A 16806-nucleotide genomic window follows, 5' to 3' on the forward strand; every position below is an offset into this window, starting at 1 on the left:
TATAAAGCACTTTTTGAAGATTATTTTGGTATTATCTGTCTGGTTTTACAGTTATCAGTCTGATCTTACAGCAATATTCTTAATATAGAAAACGCGCCCTGACAAATTGACTTCTTTTTCTGAGAGAGATTTTACTTACGCAACTCTTAGAGTCTCCAGCCGCCAAAGGGAACGAGCGTGAATTGACACAGCACCACCTTCATAGTGGACAGTTCTGAAAACCAAGCAAAGGCACAAGCTAAATGTCCAGCTCTGTTGTAAGAATTCATATTTGTTTGTTCTTTTAACTACATCTCTCATTTTAAGACCTCCAAAACAATTATTGCAACTGTCAGATTCAAAGGTTATCATATTCAAAACCAGCTGTTATCAATTAAACCTGCAGAACTAGTTACTCAAACAAATTTTATTTTCATTGTCTTTAACATCCATTATTGCAACATTCATAACGAGACTGATACAGTGTTTGCTTAGACATCTTCCTTAGTGTTTTAAGGACAGAGAATCCGGGATGGGGCAGGGAAGCAATAACCTCACAATTACAATATTTCCAAGTTCTAAGAAAAAAGCAGATATCAAATGATGATAAAGGTTTGTGATCACTGCATAGATCTCACAAGAAAGGCAGTGGTTTCTCAGAGCTTATACTATTAAAATAATAATGAAACTTATTACGCTGAATTAGGAAGAGTCACGTACTTGGCATTGTATTTTATTACCATAGCACCTGAAGTTTCACAACCACACTGATATAGTCTTCACACAGCTCAGATGTTAACAGCTTATTTCCAAATTTTAGTATGTAGTGACCCCTCTAGCATATACCCAGATATATAAGTGCCTCTAAAAAAAAGGCAATTCAGCCTAAAAAAAAGGTTGTTGCTTTTTTTTCTCAATTATTCTAAGCACAGATAAGTGATATATATATTGGATCCACAAAACAGTTTAGATTTTATGGTCACAAAAAGACCCAGGTTAGGTAACCTGGTTTCTTTTTAAAGCAAATACTGAGGAATGTCATGAGTATTAAAGCGCTTCCACTCTTGATTTAGGCAGCCATTCTTTGGACTGCTTCTGCCTGCACCTTTATTTCTGCCCTAAGACACTGCCAGAATTTAAAAACCTAGGCCTTTCCTTTGGGAAAATTAATAAAGGAGTCACTTATGCAAAGGAGTGCTGTCACCATGCTTATCAGACCAAACATATGGAACACTGCCAAAGAATGGCTTAGTTTTATGTATCCTGGAAGAGCTTATGGATTTAGTAAACATTGTGGTCTTCAGCCAAGATCCAGCACTGCCAAAAACAGCCAGAGGCATAACTTTATGGACCATGAATATTGAAATTCTAGGCATTTCCCATTATTTGTTAGAAGCAATTTTTTGAGGACCACAGTTTTGGAATCAGATACCTACTGTTTACTACTCCCAGACATTGCAAATGAATGAAGACAAATTATACTGGGGAAAAATTATTCAAAATAGAAAATAAATATTCCTCACTACAATTACAGAACTACTTACACTGAATATTCATGACCCATGTCTAATTAGAAAGTCTGGCACATGCTGCATGTACCAAAAAGAAGTTATAGGTGCATATATAAACATGTACAAATCCTCTCCTCAACTTTATATCCAGTATTTTCTCCAAGTATTAGTTATTTCTTCAGATGGCTGTGGTGCTAGGAGCAGCTGACAGGTATTAGTAAGTCTCTCATCTCTCTCTCAGAGAATGGAATGAAATTCAAAGTCAATCTTATTTTTTATTGAATTGACCTTCATTAATATAGTAAAATGCAAATGCTAAACAATCTCGCATTCAGCTGTTTCTCTGTTCACACACTCGCTTCTCTTCAGGCATTTGGTCAATTTTTTGTTTGGCACCTAACAGACTGGGTTTATGTTGTAACATCTAGACAATAACAGATCAGGTGTCTCTCCGGTTGGTTTGTTTGGGTTGGGGGGTGGGGTGGTGTTTGTTTGCGGGGTCTGGAGGAGATGGTGGTTGATGGGGTTTTTTAAAGTCGAAACATTCTGATTACATCCTGGCTTTTGAATTCTTGCACTCATATAACAAAAAAATTAATAATTTTATTCAGCAGTTTTCAAGTCATTAAATATATGAGAAATCAAGTCAAAGCAAACAATTTAATTAATCAGAAAATTTTATTTTTAAGTTGGTACCTTGTTACTTTTCAGGGATGAAGTTCTTTCTCACATTGGAAAACCAGAAGCTGTCACCAGTTTCTCAGTCTGAGTACTCTCTCCAAGCTAGTTTTGGATTACGCATAGCAGTTGGACCAGTCTCATTTTAAACATCTAAAAAGCCTCCCATGTTGAACTTAAAAGAATGGCTTCTCATGGGTGAAGTAGTTTTCTGTTATGTGACTGTCCATGCATTATTTCCTTTCTCTGTTCTTTCAAAGGGGAGCTATCAGTCTTGGAATGGTCATGTAAGATGAGAAAATGGGAAAGCCACAGAAGGGAAGAAATCCTAAATAAAAATGTACGATTTGTTTACCAAAGGAAATAAAAAGGATCCTGGGATTGTCCCTTATTTCCATATGAATGAGTGGGGACAGTAGCAACAAAAGGAGTGAAGGCAGAAAGACAGCGATAGTACCTGAGGGATAAAAGTCAGCGAGGCAGCAGCCAAGCCTCGGCAAAAGAATAAATGACAGCAATCTGGAGGTGGGACTGAGAAAGTTGGGGCTGGAGGGCTGGGGATCAAGGAACACTACAGGGAAGCAAAAGGAGCCATCTCATACTTTTTTATTCTGTCTAAGAAATCCAAAGTTCATTTTTAACTCCTTTCATTAAAATAAATGTAGTAAACTGCTCTGAGATTGCTCAAACCAACGTCCTTAAAACTTGCTCTATATGAAAACATTATTTGATAGGATGCGCCTTATTTCTTTTCATGTACTCTTGACAACAGGTCAGTGCTGAAAAGGAAGCATGATTCATAACATTTTAATCCTTCCTGAAACTGACACTGGTAAGCCATAGCAGATACTGATATTACTATGTTCAAATGAAACATTGCTTTTAATGATGTGTGAATAACCTACAAAAATTCTCTTGACTATCAAAGAGTTGCTACAGATTTACATTGGAAGGATGCAAAAAGTAGGATTTCAAGTTTCAATGTGCGCAGAAGATGCGCATTACTTGCCAGACAGTAAAGAAAACCTGCAAATTACAGAAACTTATTGTGTAATTATAAATAACGTAAATGATGAGCAAAGTACAAATAACAGCAGAAGAAGAGAGGGCAACAAGAGCTACAATGACTGTTAGTCTTCCCCTAGAAAGCTTGGGATCCCTTACAACTTCTAGGCCGTACCCACAACGCTAATTGCTGACATTTTTTTCTTTTCTTTCCAAACAGTTTCATTTGCATATTCTACATTTATGGAGTAAGGATATTAACCACTTCTATTTCAAATGAAAATATCTATAAGGAATTCAGAACCTTTGAGAACTGTCAGTTCATCTTTACTGTATAACTTAATCTAGTTAATTAGTTGGTGTAACTAAGTCATTTTTTGTCTGACCTATGACTGTAAGGTAAATTTAAAACATCATTCTTTTCCTGACTATGCCGTTAATCTGTTTACTTCCCCTTAACAGAAAGAGCCACTAGAGCTGGAACTCATCACCCAAAGCCTCTCAGGGAGCTGGGGCTGCAGGTAGAGCACCCAAGGAGAGCGCAGCCGCTCCCCAGCAGCCCCACCGGGCATCCCCCAGGCCAGGAGCACCTGGGAGCACCAACCAGGGAACCCATCGTGCTCCTGCTCCCGCTTGCTTCTTCCCAGCACTCCCCTCTAGCCTTCTGAGATGTGATGTAGAGGCAAAGCAATGGTAAACATCAAAAAGGAAGCTTGATATCTGCATCTCTCATCTTCAATTACAATAATGAATTAATTATATGGGTCTAAAATAGACTACCGCATATCAAACCCCCAGAGAATCATTATTGAATTCATATTCTTATTAAAGTGTTGTTAGGAAGGGAGAGGGCAATCATTTTAGTGAAATTCACTGACTACAAATGGGTATTAAATGAGGTTAAAATAAATTACATTAAATGACAGTGTTTCCGTAATGCTGAAGTAGCCTTGGTTCAAGAACCTGTAAATCCTAAGTTCCATAGCAAGGAACTAATGGAGTAAAACTCATTAACTTGGAACGAATCAGGGTGCCATAAATGTGGCATGAATAATATAACAATATTGTACGTGGATTATAAACAAATTAATAAATCCAAATAAGATGTCAAAGTTCAAGGGAAAGAAATTGTTCTACTCTCTTCAATGACAGGCAAGGCTGTTCTATTTTTAATTTGAAAAAAAAAAAAACAATTGCTAAAGAGCTCTATGGATTTTTTCAAATTAATTTATAGAAGCACAACCTTTACTATTCAAGGCTTGTGAATTGTTTTGGGCATGGGGAAATGTTATTGATTCATGCTGGATGAAAACTTTCTGAGTTCACATTTCAGTCATAAATAATCCTTCACTAGAGCCAGATCCCAGCCTTTCTGGGGTACAACCGACCTCACCAGTTTGTAACGCCATATCAAAGCCTGTATTTTACCTGTCTAAAGAAAATAGCACAGAAATGAAAATGAAAAGGAGCTGAAATTGGCTAAGTCACATTGATTTTGACTTTCATCACTTCACAACCCTGTCCATCCATTTCTGAGACTAACACAAAATGTTCAATACAATTTACAAAGGACTTAACGCAGTATGTTTAACCCAAAGAAAGTTTCAAAGGCAAGAATGACAAAACTGCTTCTTGAATTAGGCTACCCATACACATTCTGTCACGAAAGCCTATTCTGAGATGATTTGAGAAATTGGAGTCTCTTCCACCTCAAATGATATTTTGCAAAAGCCAGGAGCACTTTGTTCTCTCACACAGGTAATTTATTTCTGTAACCATATATTTCTGAAGGGTTCAAACTGCACTGCAGTCACCACTTTTAAATACATATTGCAAATCAAAATGCAAATTAGTTGCAACGGGAGCATTCATGGCCCCCTTCTACACTGGGAACTATGAATACTCACAGCCCTACTCCTGTGTCGATTTGAAGTTCTAAAAGAACACAAATGATGGTGGTATAATGAAGAGCAAGCATCACAAAAAAAAAAAAACCAAAACAAAGCAAAAAACACACAAACCCCACAAATAATTTTGATTACATACTTCCACTGCTATGTGCCATTAGTTTTTGGGGACTTCTAAGGAAAGAAAACAAAGAAAAAAACCACACAAACAAAAAACCATGCAAAGTACTCCCAAACTCCACAGTCATACACAATATGTATTAATAAATAGCTGACATTTTAACAGGAATATAAAAATGACACGCTGAATGAAGCAACATCAAAAATGTAACATAATTCCTCTTAACCGAATGGTAAAAAAAAAGGGGGCTGTTGACTGACTCAGTTGTGATGGGGAAAAAATCGGCTTGCTTATTACAATTGTTTTAAAATCTTTGCTGCACAACCTTAATTAAAAGAGTGGAACAGTGGTAAATAATTTCACAAAATCATTTCAAGGTATACATGCAATAAATTCCAACTTCCACCATAATTAGAATAGATTTATTCACTCCTTTGATATTATAAAGTCACAGGTGAAGACTCAATACTATAATTACCAAATAAGGGTTTCAAAAAAAAAAGTGTCACAATTTCAACAGGAAAAGATGCCGAATGAAAGGAGAGACCTTTTCAAGGTACCTGTAATAAAAACAGTGATTTAAATGCCCTGCTCAAAAAAGGAGTATTAAAAATTATTAACAATTTTCTCATGTATGAAACAGGATGAAAAGGGTGGGAAAGGGTGCAATGCTTTATTTCAAGAAAAAATACATAAATGAAGGAAACCCTTGTGCGTCTGCCTCATTCCCATATGCACAACTGACACACCGCCTCCATCAGCACGTGTGAGCAAAGGCAGGCCACAAACCATGCAGGCAGAGAGTGTAGGAAAAGGAGTCAATATAAATGGAGGTATTTAAAAGACGTGTGGATGCAGCGCTTCAGGGCATGGTTTAGGGGGCATGGTGGCACTGGGTTAATGGTTGGACTTGACAATCCTAGAGGTCTTTTCCAACCTTAATGATTCTGTGGTTCTGTGATTATATGAAACACAGACTCACAGCTGCTGCGCAGCTGCAGAAGTTTCCCCTGGCTTTGAAGATAAATAGAATCAAAGTAACCACCAGAAGAGCACCAGGCTGATTGTACTATGTCTTGTCTTGTATATCTACACCTATATTAATTTTTTGATCTACCTAGAAATGCTTCTGAAATTTGAATTGAAATGCAAATTTAGATCTCGCTTACTATAGATAATGAAAGCATTTTAAATAATAAAACCACAGTTTACGGGTTCTATATACAAGGCTTTAAAAACTGTCCTTAGACCAGCAACATACCTAACTAGAATGTGCAGTAAATTATATTTAATTCAGTGAAACTGCACATAAATTTTAGCCTGTTCCTTTTTTGTTCTTTGTCTCGGTCAGAGTGAGTGAAAACTACCAGGGCCATTCCCACTCTGCCTTTGGTGTTTTAAGGACAATACCACTATTTTTTTCTACTGTAATATCAAGTAAACCAAAATACAACCACACACATCTCTATCCACACTGCTTGCAACTGGAATGCTTTTTAATTACGAAGCAAACTAAGTCTAGCAACTTCAGGGAAAAATCTACCTGAAACTGCTTCCCAAGGAGAAGTACATTTCTGAGTGGGTAGGAGCCCCCCAGCCTAGAGACTTAGAATCATTAAGGTTGGAAAAGACCTCTAGGATCATCAAGTCCAACCGTCAACCCAACACCACCGTGTCTCCTAAACCATGCCTCAAGTGCCACATCTACATGTCTTTTAAACATCCCCAGGGATGGTGACTTCACCACCTCTCCGGGCAGCCTGTGCCAATGCCTGAAGCCTGACCTCTATGTGGTGAATAATCCACTAAAATTAATTCAATTTGTTTTAAGGTTTCTGATTCCAGCTAGATCTTTTTAGGAAAAATATAATCGTTCATGCAATAAAATCCTACTTTACTATTTTTCTTGTGTTACTACTGCAAGAATCTGTTTAAATCAGTTCTCTAAGTCTCCCACTACAAAACTACTCAAAGTAGTCTTAAACTATGTATAGGTCAGGGTTGTAATCTTTGAATAATGTCTCACCGGTGTTACAACAAGAGCCAAGTATCACTACGTAACAGGCAGCATTAGCAGGGACAACTCAAGATGTCTCAGCACTTTTAACCAAATCCAGCTGGATAGCAGCAGCAGGCCGGTTCTTCCGGGTACCATCTTCACTGGAAGTGTAAATGCACCAAGACACAACAGTCTTGGTAGTAAGTAGCCCAGGCACTTTCCCTCTGTGCTTATCCCCATCATATGCCTGTACCTGCTGCTGCCAGGGCAGAAGGTATGTGCTGCTGAGACAACACAATTCCAGGAGGGAAAAGGCAAGGGAGGAGCCATTGCTCTAGCAGCCTGCAGCCCCCTGACAGCTCCCCCTTTTCCAGAACTGAGGGGCCATGGCCAGAAGACAGTACAGAGCGGGCTGTGCTTGCAAGGACCGACACTACAGCTATCCATTACTGGCCAAAGGACCTCTCTGGATCTCAGTGCTTTGAAGGAGGAAACAAAATCATCCTCCCGACCAGTCTCTCACCCTGGGCAAATACCTGCTTTGCCTGTGTCAAAGTTGGCCCTGAACATTGCTCTTTTTCTGCTGCTCATTGTGCAACTGCATCTCGCCACTCAATAGCAAAGCCCCTCTTCCAAAAACAGAGGTCCCACCCCACTGTCTAGTGATCACTGTAGCACAATTTAAGGACCACATGGAGGGACGTGAGCCCAACAATTAACTGAGGAAACACAGGATACATTCAGAACAAATTGTGAGACACAGGAGAGAATTTTATATCCTTTTTTTATATGATTATTTCTGCCACTGCACTAGGCCCTTTCCAGTGCAGATTTGGATGACCTTGCCTTGGAGGAAGCTTTGCTAGGTACTCTAATCACAAATACAGCGTCTGCACTGTCACTGTATCATAGGTCTCCACTGTGCTAAGTGCTGTTCCACAAGAGTATAAACAGCTTGAGAATGTGTGTTTTCTTTTGGACTTCTGGTAAACTTTGAAACACTTCTATACTCAAATTTATGTAACTGTACCAATGCCCTAAGAACAGAGAAAAACAGCAGTATTTTTAGAAACTACCTAGGAAGATCCTTCACATCAGAACAATTTATCCATTCCCAGGATTAGATACCAGGTGACATTGTAGAGTAAAACTATGATTTTAGGACTTTCTGATGTTTTATTTATCTGAAAAGGCATAAAGAGGCCTTTGTAGAAAAATAAAAATGACATAGAGGAATTAGTGGGTCACAGCAGAGATGCAACTTCTCAGTGGTCCTTTGCACCGCCATTCTGTAGAGCAGAGCTGCTCTTCAGGCATATGCTGGAACAAAACAAACCAAGTACTACCACAATAACCTCTCACCAGCCTATTTCAAAAGGCAATGAAAGGATACTCCAAATATATCATCCTTTACCATGCCTTACATGCAAAAGTTAGGGAAATGAAATTAAAATGAAAGAAGAAAAAATTTATCTTACAATTTTCTACCTGCCAAAATTACCCGTGTTTTTTAATATAATTCTACCAGCAGTTAAATATCACCCATCAAGATCAGGTATGCATAGATACTGAGAATTGAAAGGAGCCACAAGTTATCCTTTTAGATATTATTTTGAATAGGCAAGAGTCCTAATTAGAGATACACATATAGAGGTTTTAAGCAATAACTAAATTTATTAATAATTGAAGAGCAGAAAGTAGGGGGCACAGAGTGATTATACCTAACTCCATAAAATTAAAAGTAATCATAGATTATATATGCTAGGTTTATAAGTAAAAATAATCTAAAAGTTTCAGAAAAGCGATATCAGAACTTCAGAAATAAACCCTATTACTCCTGTGTTATAGGGCACGAAGATGCATCTTGTGAATGCACAAGCAGATCAGTCTTGCAACTTCGCACTCCTTTCTTGCAGTTTATATTTAATGTTACTCTTGTAAAAAGACAGATTTTTAAGTGTGTTCTTAAGCATTAAAGTTTATTACTGAAGCGCTCGATCATCCTATAAATCTGCAATTACAGTGCAACTACAATTTTTAAAAGGAATTTTGCAGGATTTAAACTGAAATAAGAGAAAACACTAGGATCCTATTTATTTATCATCTTATCTTTTCATCACTGTCAGGGTGAGGATAACAGCAGCAATAAACTCCAAGCTGTAATGGATCTATTACACAGTAACTAAAATGAAAACATAAACTGATCACATTTTAAGTCTCAGCATTTTAAAACATCTTCTGTGTTCAAAAGCTATTCCCTTGTCTAAAAATGAGAAATAGCCTGGAAGGATTGGTTGGCAGCTATATAAGAAAACTCTGAAGTTTTTCTCATAAATATTCAAAAATTCCTAGAAGATTTTTGCTATATTTTATGAGATCTTCCAGTGTCTTGTTCTTACCTTTACAAGTAAGACTAAAATAGATTTTTAAAAATACTTTTTTATTTTCAGACCAAGAAAACTCACTTGGAAATGAATGAACAGCACCTTCTTTGTCATGGAAATGAAGCTACCCAATATGCTGCATCAAACAAACTATTCCAAAATCAACATTATCATTTAGCAATCTTCAGGCTGAAGGTAGGAATAAAGCATATGACACTGGCCTACTAAAAAGAACCTTAGGGTATATTTTATTAGAGCAAATAAGCAGGAATTTGATTCACCCATGTAATCACTCCACTGAGACACGCCACTTTCAGTGCCAGTCTTCTCAGCATTTGGATTTATTAGTTAACTGGCAGAGACACAGACCAAGCTGTCATCACTTCCCTACTTCCATTCTAGGATTCCTTTAGTCAAGAAAATAACCATAAATTAAGTTCTAGGCTACCATGACAGGTACACATGAGATCAATACCCAGATTAGTAGCCTTGAAGGACCTGGCAGTCACCTTAACATACCCTGTCCTGAGGAAATTTTTCTGATTACAGAAAAAAAAACAGCGGTAAAGAAATCAACACATTTCATTCACAGTGTTTTTAAGTCAGTAAAGATGACAAAAATTTATCAAAAATCACTATTGCTTTTACACCTGGTAAGTGAAATCAGACGTGAACAATACTGAAAAGAAAATGCAAGAGGCTCACGCCAAAGTTCATCTCAAAAATATTGCTTCTTATGAGCAATACATCTCATCACGATATCCTTCAAAAAATCTGTACTTTCAGTGACACTTAATATCGATTCAGCAACCCTTGTTATTATTCTATCATAAGCTGGAAACTTACCTTCTTTGTTCTTCTCCGTGTTCACCCGAAGGGACTGTCAAACATTCATCCATGTGACCATGCAATAGCCTCAGAACATCCCCTCCTATCAGATATCCTTGAACAAAGGGAGAAAATGAAGTGCATTTGTCTGAACACAACAACATTTAAAACTATAGTTCAAATTGTAATAAATATTGACAGTTTTATTTCTCTCTCTTTTTTTTTTTTTTTTCCTGTTGGTATTTCATGTTACTTTGAAAAAGTGAGTCAGAATAAGGGGAAGATATCTCATACCCCAGGGCACCAGCCTCACATTGCCAAGTGAGAAAAGTTCCAAGTCAGCAAGTAGGAAAGGGTGGATCAGAGGAAAGAGTGCCACAGACAGGGGACTGTGCAGAGTTAGTGCGACTCGGGAGAAGACTGATCCAACAGAAACAAGGTAGTACTTCCCTCCCACACTATAACAGATAGATGGGAGACTCTTCCATTTTACCCACTTACTTATGGGTTTGATTAAGGATTCCAGTTTATATACCAACAAAACAAAGACTGATTTAGTTAGCTAACTTTAAAATTCTTTTTCCTGTCTTTGGAAGTTTTCTGTGAGAAAAACTTCTAGGAAGATCCACTCAAAGCTTGCTCTGCTTGACTTAAGATTCCCAACCTACAGTCATGATTGATTTGGACTCCAAAGGGAAACTCCTATACTGCCTCTCTACCGCTGCACATGCAGGTTCAAAGACAGACACTTGGCACAGGTACGGATATGTGTGTTCACAGACTAAGGCAGAGAGCACGCACGTAGCATCACAGTGTTTGAAGACCCAGGACACTGCAGCCAGAAGCTGAGCATGAAGCCATAATTCTAATCAGGAAAGATATTAACAAAATAGATGGTTTTTCATCAGCCTTTTTGCATCAGAGATGTGACATTAAAAAGAAATATAATTTTATGTTATCCTACAAATATTGTATTATAATCCAGTAACTGGAGAATACTAAGACATAGTAGATTTTAAGCGCATTCAATGGTATTTTTTCAGTCTGACAAGCTAAACAAGTGTTTACATTTGTTTCTGAAACTCATCTTCCCTTCTTGCTACAACTGCTTAATATCCAGTTCTGCATTTGAGCAGGATGTGGGAACATAATTCCTCGGGTTTCGTGTTATAGCAAAACGCTTATTTTTTAAAAAATATATTACTGGAATAATATTTTGAAACTGTGTCTATCTTACCAAGTAACACTGGGCAATAAGACAGATCTGTACAGGGAAATGGTGTTGAAAACCCAACAGTCACACTGTACGCATTTCACAGACTTATTTTGAAGCTACAAGAAACCTTTTTCCTGAATATATATTAGGGAATATTTCAGGATATATTTTTTAAACCTTTGAAATCAATACGAAATTAGTATTTATGTGGCAAATTTTAGCACTGCATTTTTAAGCTCTTGATTTTGACACAAAGGTGTATGTCCAGGTAACAGCAGTTATATATATTAATTTTTACATAGACCTGCGTCAATGTAATTCTGGAGATGTTCTGCCCTAATTAGCTTTTGGGGTTTGTTTTTGTTTGGTTTTTTTTTTTTGTTTATTTTGATTTAAAGTGCCTCTCATCCACGTCACAGTACAGAGTCAGCAGAATTACTCGATCTGACTCTAAAGTTCTGTTTTGACTTAAACAATAAACTGACTTCTGCATAAGCCAGTTTTGCAGAAATGCATGTAAAAAGAAATAATTTTCTTTTAACTAACTACCTCCAATATCCTAGTGCATTTTATGGGCTATTTATCCATTATTTTCACTTCAAAGTAATTTCATTTCACTGAAGTGTTTCAGTTACTAATCTATTTTTGATGGTAAGTTTTAAGAGAGGGTATTGTAGTGTAGTTATTCCTATACACTAACATTTTGTTTATGAAGATGACAAAGCGTTTTGCAGATACTAACAAAGTTAGCTGTATTCTCGTCTTTCCCCTTTTTGATGTAATTTTCTCCAGTTTGGCTACAGTTTTACTGAGGCATATAGAGTAAGCTCTTATACACTGTCAGATTCACTTTCCTTTTACAACAAGACAACTTTGATTACAGGAGCATTTTTGCTAGAATAAGGTCTTTGCTCTAATTCTTTCTGACACCAGCAATCTTCCCTAGAAAAGATACTGCCAAACAAAAACAACATTGATACCTGAGAAAAGTGAAAACAGAAAGGGACAGCAACAGGAACAAGCAAATACGCAGAGAAATGCACAACTGCTAAAGTCATATCACACCATTCGCATGGGATTTCCTGTGGGTATGACTGCGTAACGTGACTGTCATTGTTGACTTCTGCTTCCCAAGCAGCCAGGCAGGTCTCACTGTTGAGGTTCACCAATCAGAGAGATTTGGCACAGCACAAATCTGGGCCTCATCTAGTAAGCGGTACTGGGATTATTAACATGAATGCCACACCAGAGCTGCCAGCAGTGGGAGGACAAGGAGAATGGAGTTTATAGGAAGAGGCAACAGGTTAAAGAGCAGGTTTTCTCCTCTCATCAACAGAAAGGTTTTCTCCATAAAGTTTAGGACATTGTTAAGCAATGAACTAGTATTTTTTTTAATAACAGATATGAATAGGAGCCATGTCAGACAATCTGAACATGCAGAATGATTCTCATAGCCTAAAAACACAGTGAGTATGTAGAAATGAGGTGTTGGCAACGCTGTCCCTGAAAGCTGAATGAGCAAAGCTGTAAAAGCATTCCACAGCCATGTCTTAAAATATGCCAGACAAAATGAACTGATGTGAAATTTCAGCATATTGCCTTTTCAAAAAAAAAGTACCCAAAAATCCCAGGGTGTAAGAAAGAACGAACCTGCAGCTTTAACCTTCTCATGGTCCTGTTACAAAATCTACTCATAACATTGATTTTGTAGGAAACTAGAAATAATTAGCCTTTACATCCTGACAAACTTTTCTCAAAAGATGAGGGTTTTCTCTTCTCTGTGGAACCAGCATGGCATAAATTCAGGGATCTTTTGTCCTTTCATGTCAAAAGTTGCCTTAAAAGAAGCCCTTCCTAATTCCCAAATAAAATAAACAAAATTTGAAAGTTGTTCTAGCCTGTCTCTCTTTGTCTTCCCTCCTTTTATTTTTCTTCCAAACCATATGCTCTGGACAAAACCATTCCCACTCTTAACTCATTGGATTTCACATCCTGCTTCCAGTCCTCTTACATAACATTTTTTCCTCAGTCTCAGGAACATGTAACCACGACTACATACATCAGAATAATCTGAGACAATTTAAATGAGGATCAAAACCATTTAAAAATGCTACGAACATTATCATACCTTTAGTAAAATGAGACTTGAATCAGCTGTTCAGTATTTAGAATAAAAATATGGAGAAAACCATCAGTGTCCCTTTCAGCGTAATTTTCCCTTCTCTCTTTTCAGAACATTCATATATTTTTTAACTCGATTGAATGTTTACATAAAGGAAACCCACCCCCATACTTCAGCCACAGTTGGCAGAATAATTTGACTTTTCAGCTATTTCAGTTACAGTCAGTCTTTCAATAATTAAAGTTGACTCAGTCTTACCTTGGGCAACTTCACTTCCCGAACTGATTGGTGCCACGCTCCAGAGCGTCTGCTGGAAGGCTGCATCAACATGTAAACTACCATTGCCATAAGAGAGATGCTAAAACCAGGAAACAGAGAGGCTTTTATCTGCGATTAATTAAAAATCTCATTACAACATACAATAATAATATAAAATATTTTCTTGGTTCTTTCATACATAAATTATTCATAGTGATTGTATGAGCAAACACAAAAATCAGATCTGGGTACTCTTCAAGGGCCATTAGACATAAAGCTGGAATAAGAGCATATTTGTCTCAGAGAGACATACCTACCTAAATGGCAGAGAATAGTCACCTGTTTGGGGTCTTAGACCATAGCAAACTCCCTGAAAAACTGATTATTAAATGCTGCGGGGGGGTCTTACAAGCCTTTGTAAGGCATGTAAGGGAGTTCCCAACATATACTGTTGCACAAAGTTTTCGTGACCCAAGCAAAACTGAAACTACCTTTCCCCAAAAGGCTCAATTCCTGCCTAAACACTCCATGGGTGCTCTTATTGCCTACCTTCTGCCAAAGTGGCAGGTCTTTCCAGTGACAGCCACAGATGTTTTCCCTTCTAGAATTCTTTGTGTGTATGTGTGTGAGCATGCGCACATGTGTTTTCCCACTAGTACAGTGACATTATTGTCTAACAAGTTCTAATCTCAAGGTATATCATATATCACACCCTTGCAAAAGTCATCAGTCAGTTCCACTGGTACCCTGTGAAGTGCCAAACAACACAAGATTATAAAATTATAAGGCTATAGAACCAAGCATTCTATAAATAAGCTGCTGCTTTGAAGTATATAGTTTATCCTCTCAGGTAAGAGCTTTGCAAGTGCAGACACTTTTATCAAAACTTTATTTTAAACTACTGGACAGTAACTGTGTTTACACAGTAGAATTGGTCTCTGTTTCTGTATGTTGTGACCAAAATTAACACCTCCTGGGTAAAATTTTTAACCGTACAGAGGATGAAAATGGCAACGGAGGTCAGAAGAGGGTAGATTCCCAATAACATGTGCGGTCCTTCTGTCTTTCTGCCTGCACACCTTCTAGCTGTACAGCAGTATAAGAAATAGCACATCAGCTCATTTAGGTGGCTCCCATAACAGCTAGTGACATACAAAGCAAGAGTTCTCACATTTTTTCCACTACACCAGCATCATTCAGGACATATAATGAAGGATGTTCAGTGAACAAACCACCACTTCACCTTTTACTTTCCCCTTACTGCAGTTACCTAACTTAGTCAATGGCAGACCAGGCTGAGAGATTACAATTCCCAGCACACCTCCGGTCCCATTCCTGCCCTCCTGGCCTTAATTACATTGTTCGGTTTTCTCTGAGATCACTACACAGATTCCAGTTAGGGCCAATGAGCAATTCAAACAGCACAACACAGTAGGAATATTACTTTTTGTGGAAAACACATCATTCAGGGTGGGCAAAAGAGGAAGAGGATAACAACTGTGTCATTTAGATCTGCCATCACCAGAGCACTTCTTGTAACGGTGTGCTTTTTACACGTTAATGAACTTATTTTCACACACGAAGGTATCAACTGAATTACTTCCATTTTATAGATAGGACACTGAACAAAAAATACATCGCTGACATCTGTCTTCAGACCACCTGTTATTTTTATCCATTCATTTGACTGGAGTTGCAGCTCTGATTATAACCCAGATGTCTCAAGCTGAGTCATCTTATATTTTTAAAAAGTATGGCTTAAGTAACCTAATACAACACACGACCACCAAAGCAAAGAAATAGAGAGTATATATCTGCACATCTCTTTCCTTCACTTCCTCAGATTGCTTGCTGCATCCTTCAATTTACAGTTCAAGGCAGGGGTCTTGGCAACCACAATTCCATATGCTATGGTGTTCATCCCCTGGACACTGTCCATAGCAAACAATAAAATGCAGCTTTGACCAGGTAGAGGAGGTAGCCTGTGAGTGAATACTCAACAATTCAGCTACATCAAATGTATAGGAAAAAAATCCCAACAGATCAGAGATGCTAGTCTTAACCCTGGCATTGCCTAACTTTTCAGTGCTATACTTTACAACCTCAATGTTGTTTCAAAGGAATCTGCTGCCTGTTTGTAACCTGTTTGGAGCTTATCTGCTTGGCTTGGTATTTTCAGCACAATAAAACTCAGAATGAAACACAAATTCCATAACACAATGTCCAGGATGTGGACATGACACTCATACTGATGTTGAGCAGCCTCTGTACCTACTACACATAACTTTGCTAGGTGGCATAACAGTATCTGCAGAAGTAGCAGGTTGCCATCATTGGTGAGGACCACATGTAGCACATGCCCTTCAGGCAGTAATAACATTCACAAATCAGAAATATATTAGGTTCAGGAGTCCGCCTATCTATTCTAATCCTGGTATGGGTCTTCACCATTACAGGCAGGTCCCTTGGTCTTCTGTCTCACCCAAGCAATATCTTTTCTGCACTAGTGTCCAGGCTCAACCAAAAAGCTAGATTTATCTTCACTACTGATAGACAATCTCTTAAACCAACATTTAACCTGCCATGGGTTTTTAATAATTTTTCAGAATTAAATTATGGTATTTTATGAATACAGGTTAACACAATAGTCTAGAGGCATCTTCTCAAGGATAAACTCCAAGACTCAAATCTCCCAGAATACTACAGGTTTCCCAACTGAACCTACCACCATGTTATAAACTCAGTACTGCTCTGCAGAAAATTAACACAACCACAACTCTGTTCCTAGGTCTTCAAGA

General features: G+C 37.8%; 1 protein-coding gene across 1 annotated transcript in view; it reads right to left on the reverse strand.

Moving 5' to 3' along the window:
* RYR2 (ryanodine receptor 2) overlaps nt 1-16806 on the reverse strand; it is a 434064-nt gene that overhangs the window by 244726 nt on the left and 172532 nt on the right. The window contains exons 9-11 of the mRNA XM_075089806.1: nt 14009-14108; nt 10431-10527; nt 140-214 (exon numbers count right to left, since the gene is read on the reverse strand). Coding sequence (XP_074945907.1) covers nt 140-214; nt 10431-10527; nt 14009-14108 — 272 coding nt within the window. The remainder of the gene's footprint in view (nt 1-139; nt 215-10430; nt 10528-14008; nt 14109-16806) is intronic.

Source organism: Phalacrocorax aristotelis, chromosome 3 (genome assembly GCF_949628215.1).
Source record: "Phalacrocorax aristotelis chromosome 3, bGulAri2.1, whole genome shotgun sequence".
Lineage (NCBI taxonomy): Eukaryota > Metazoa > Chordata > Aves > Suliformes > Phalacrocoracidae > Phalacrocorax > Phalacrocorax aristotelis.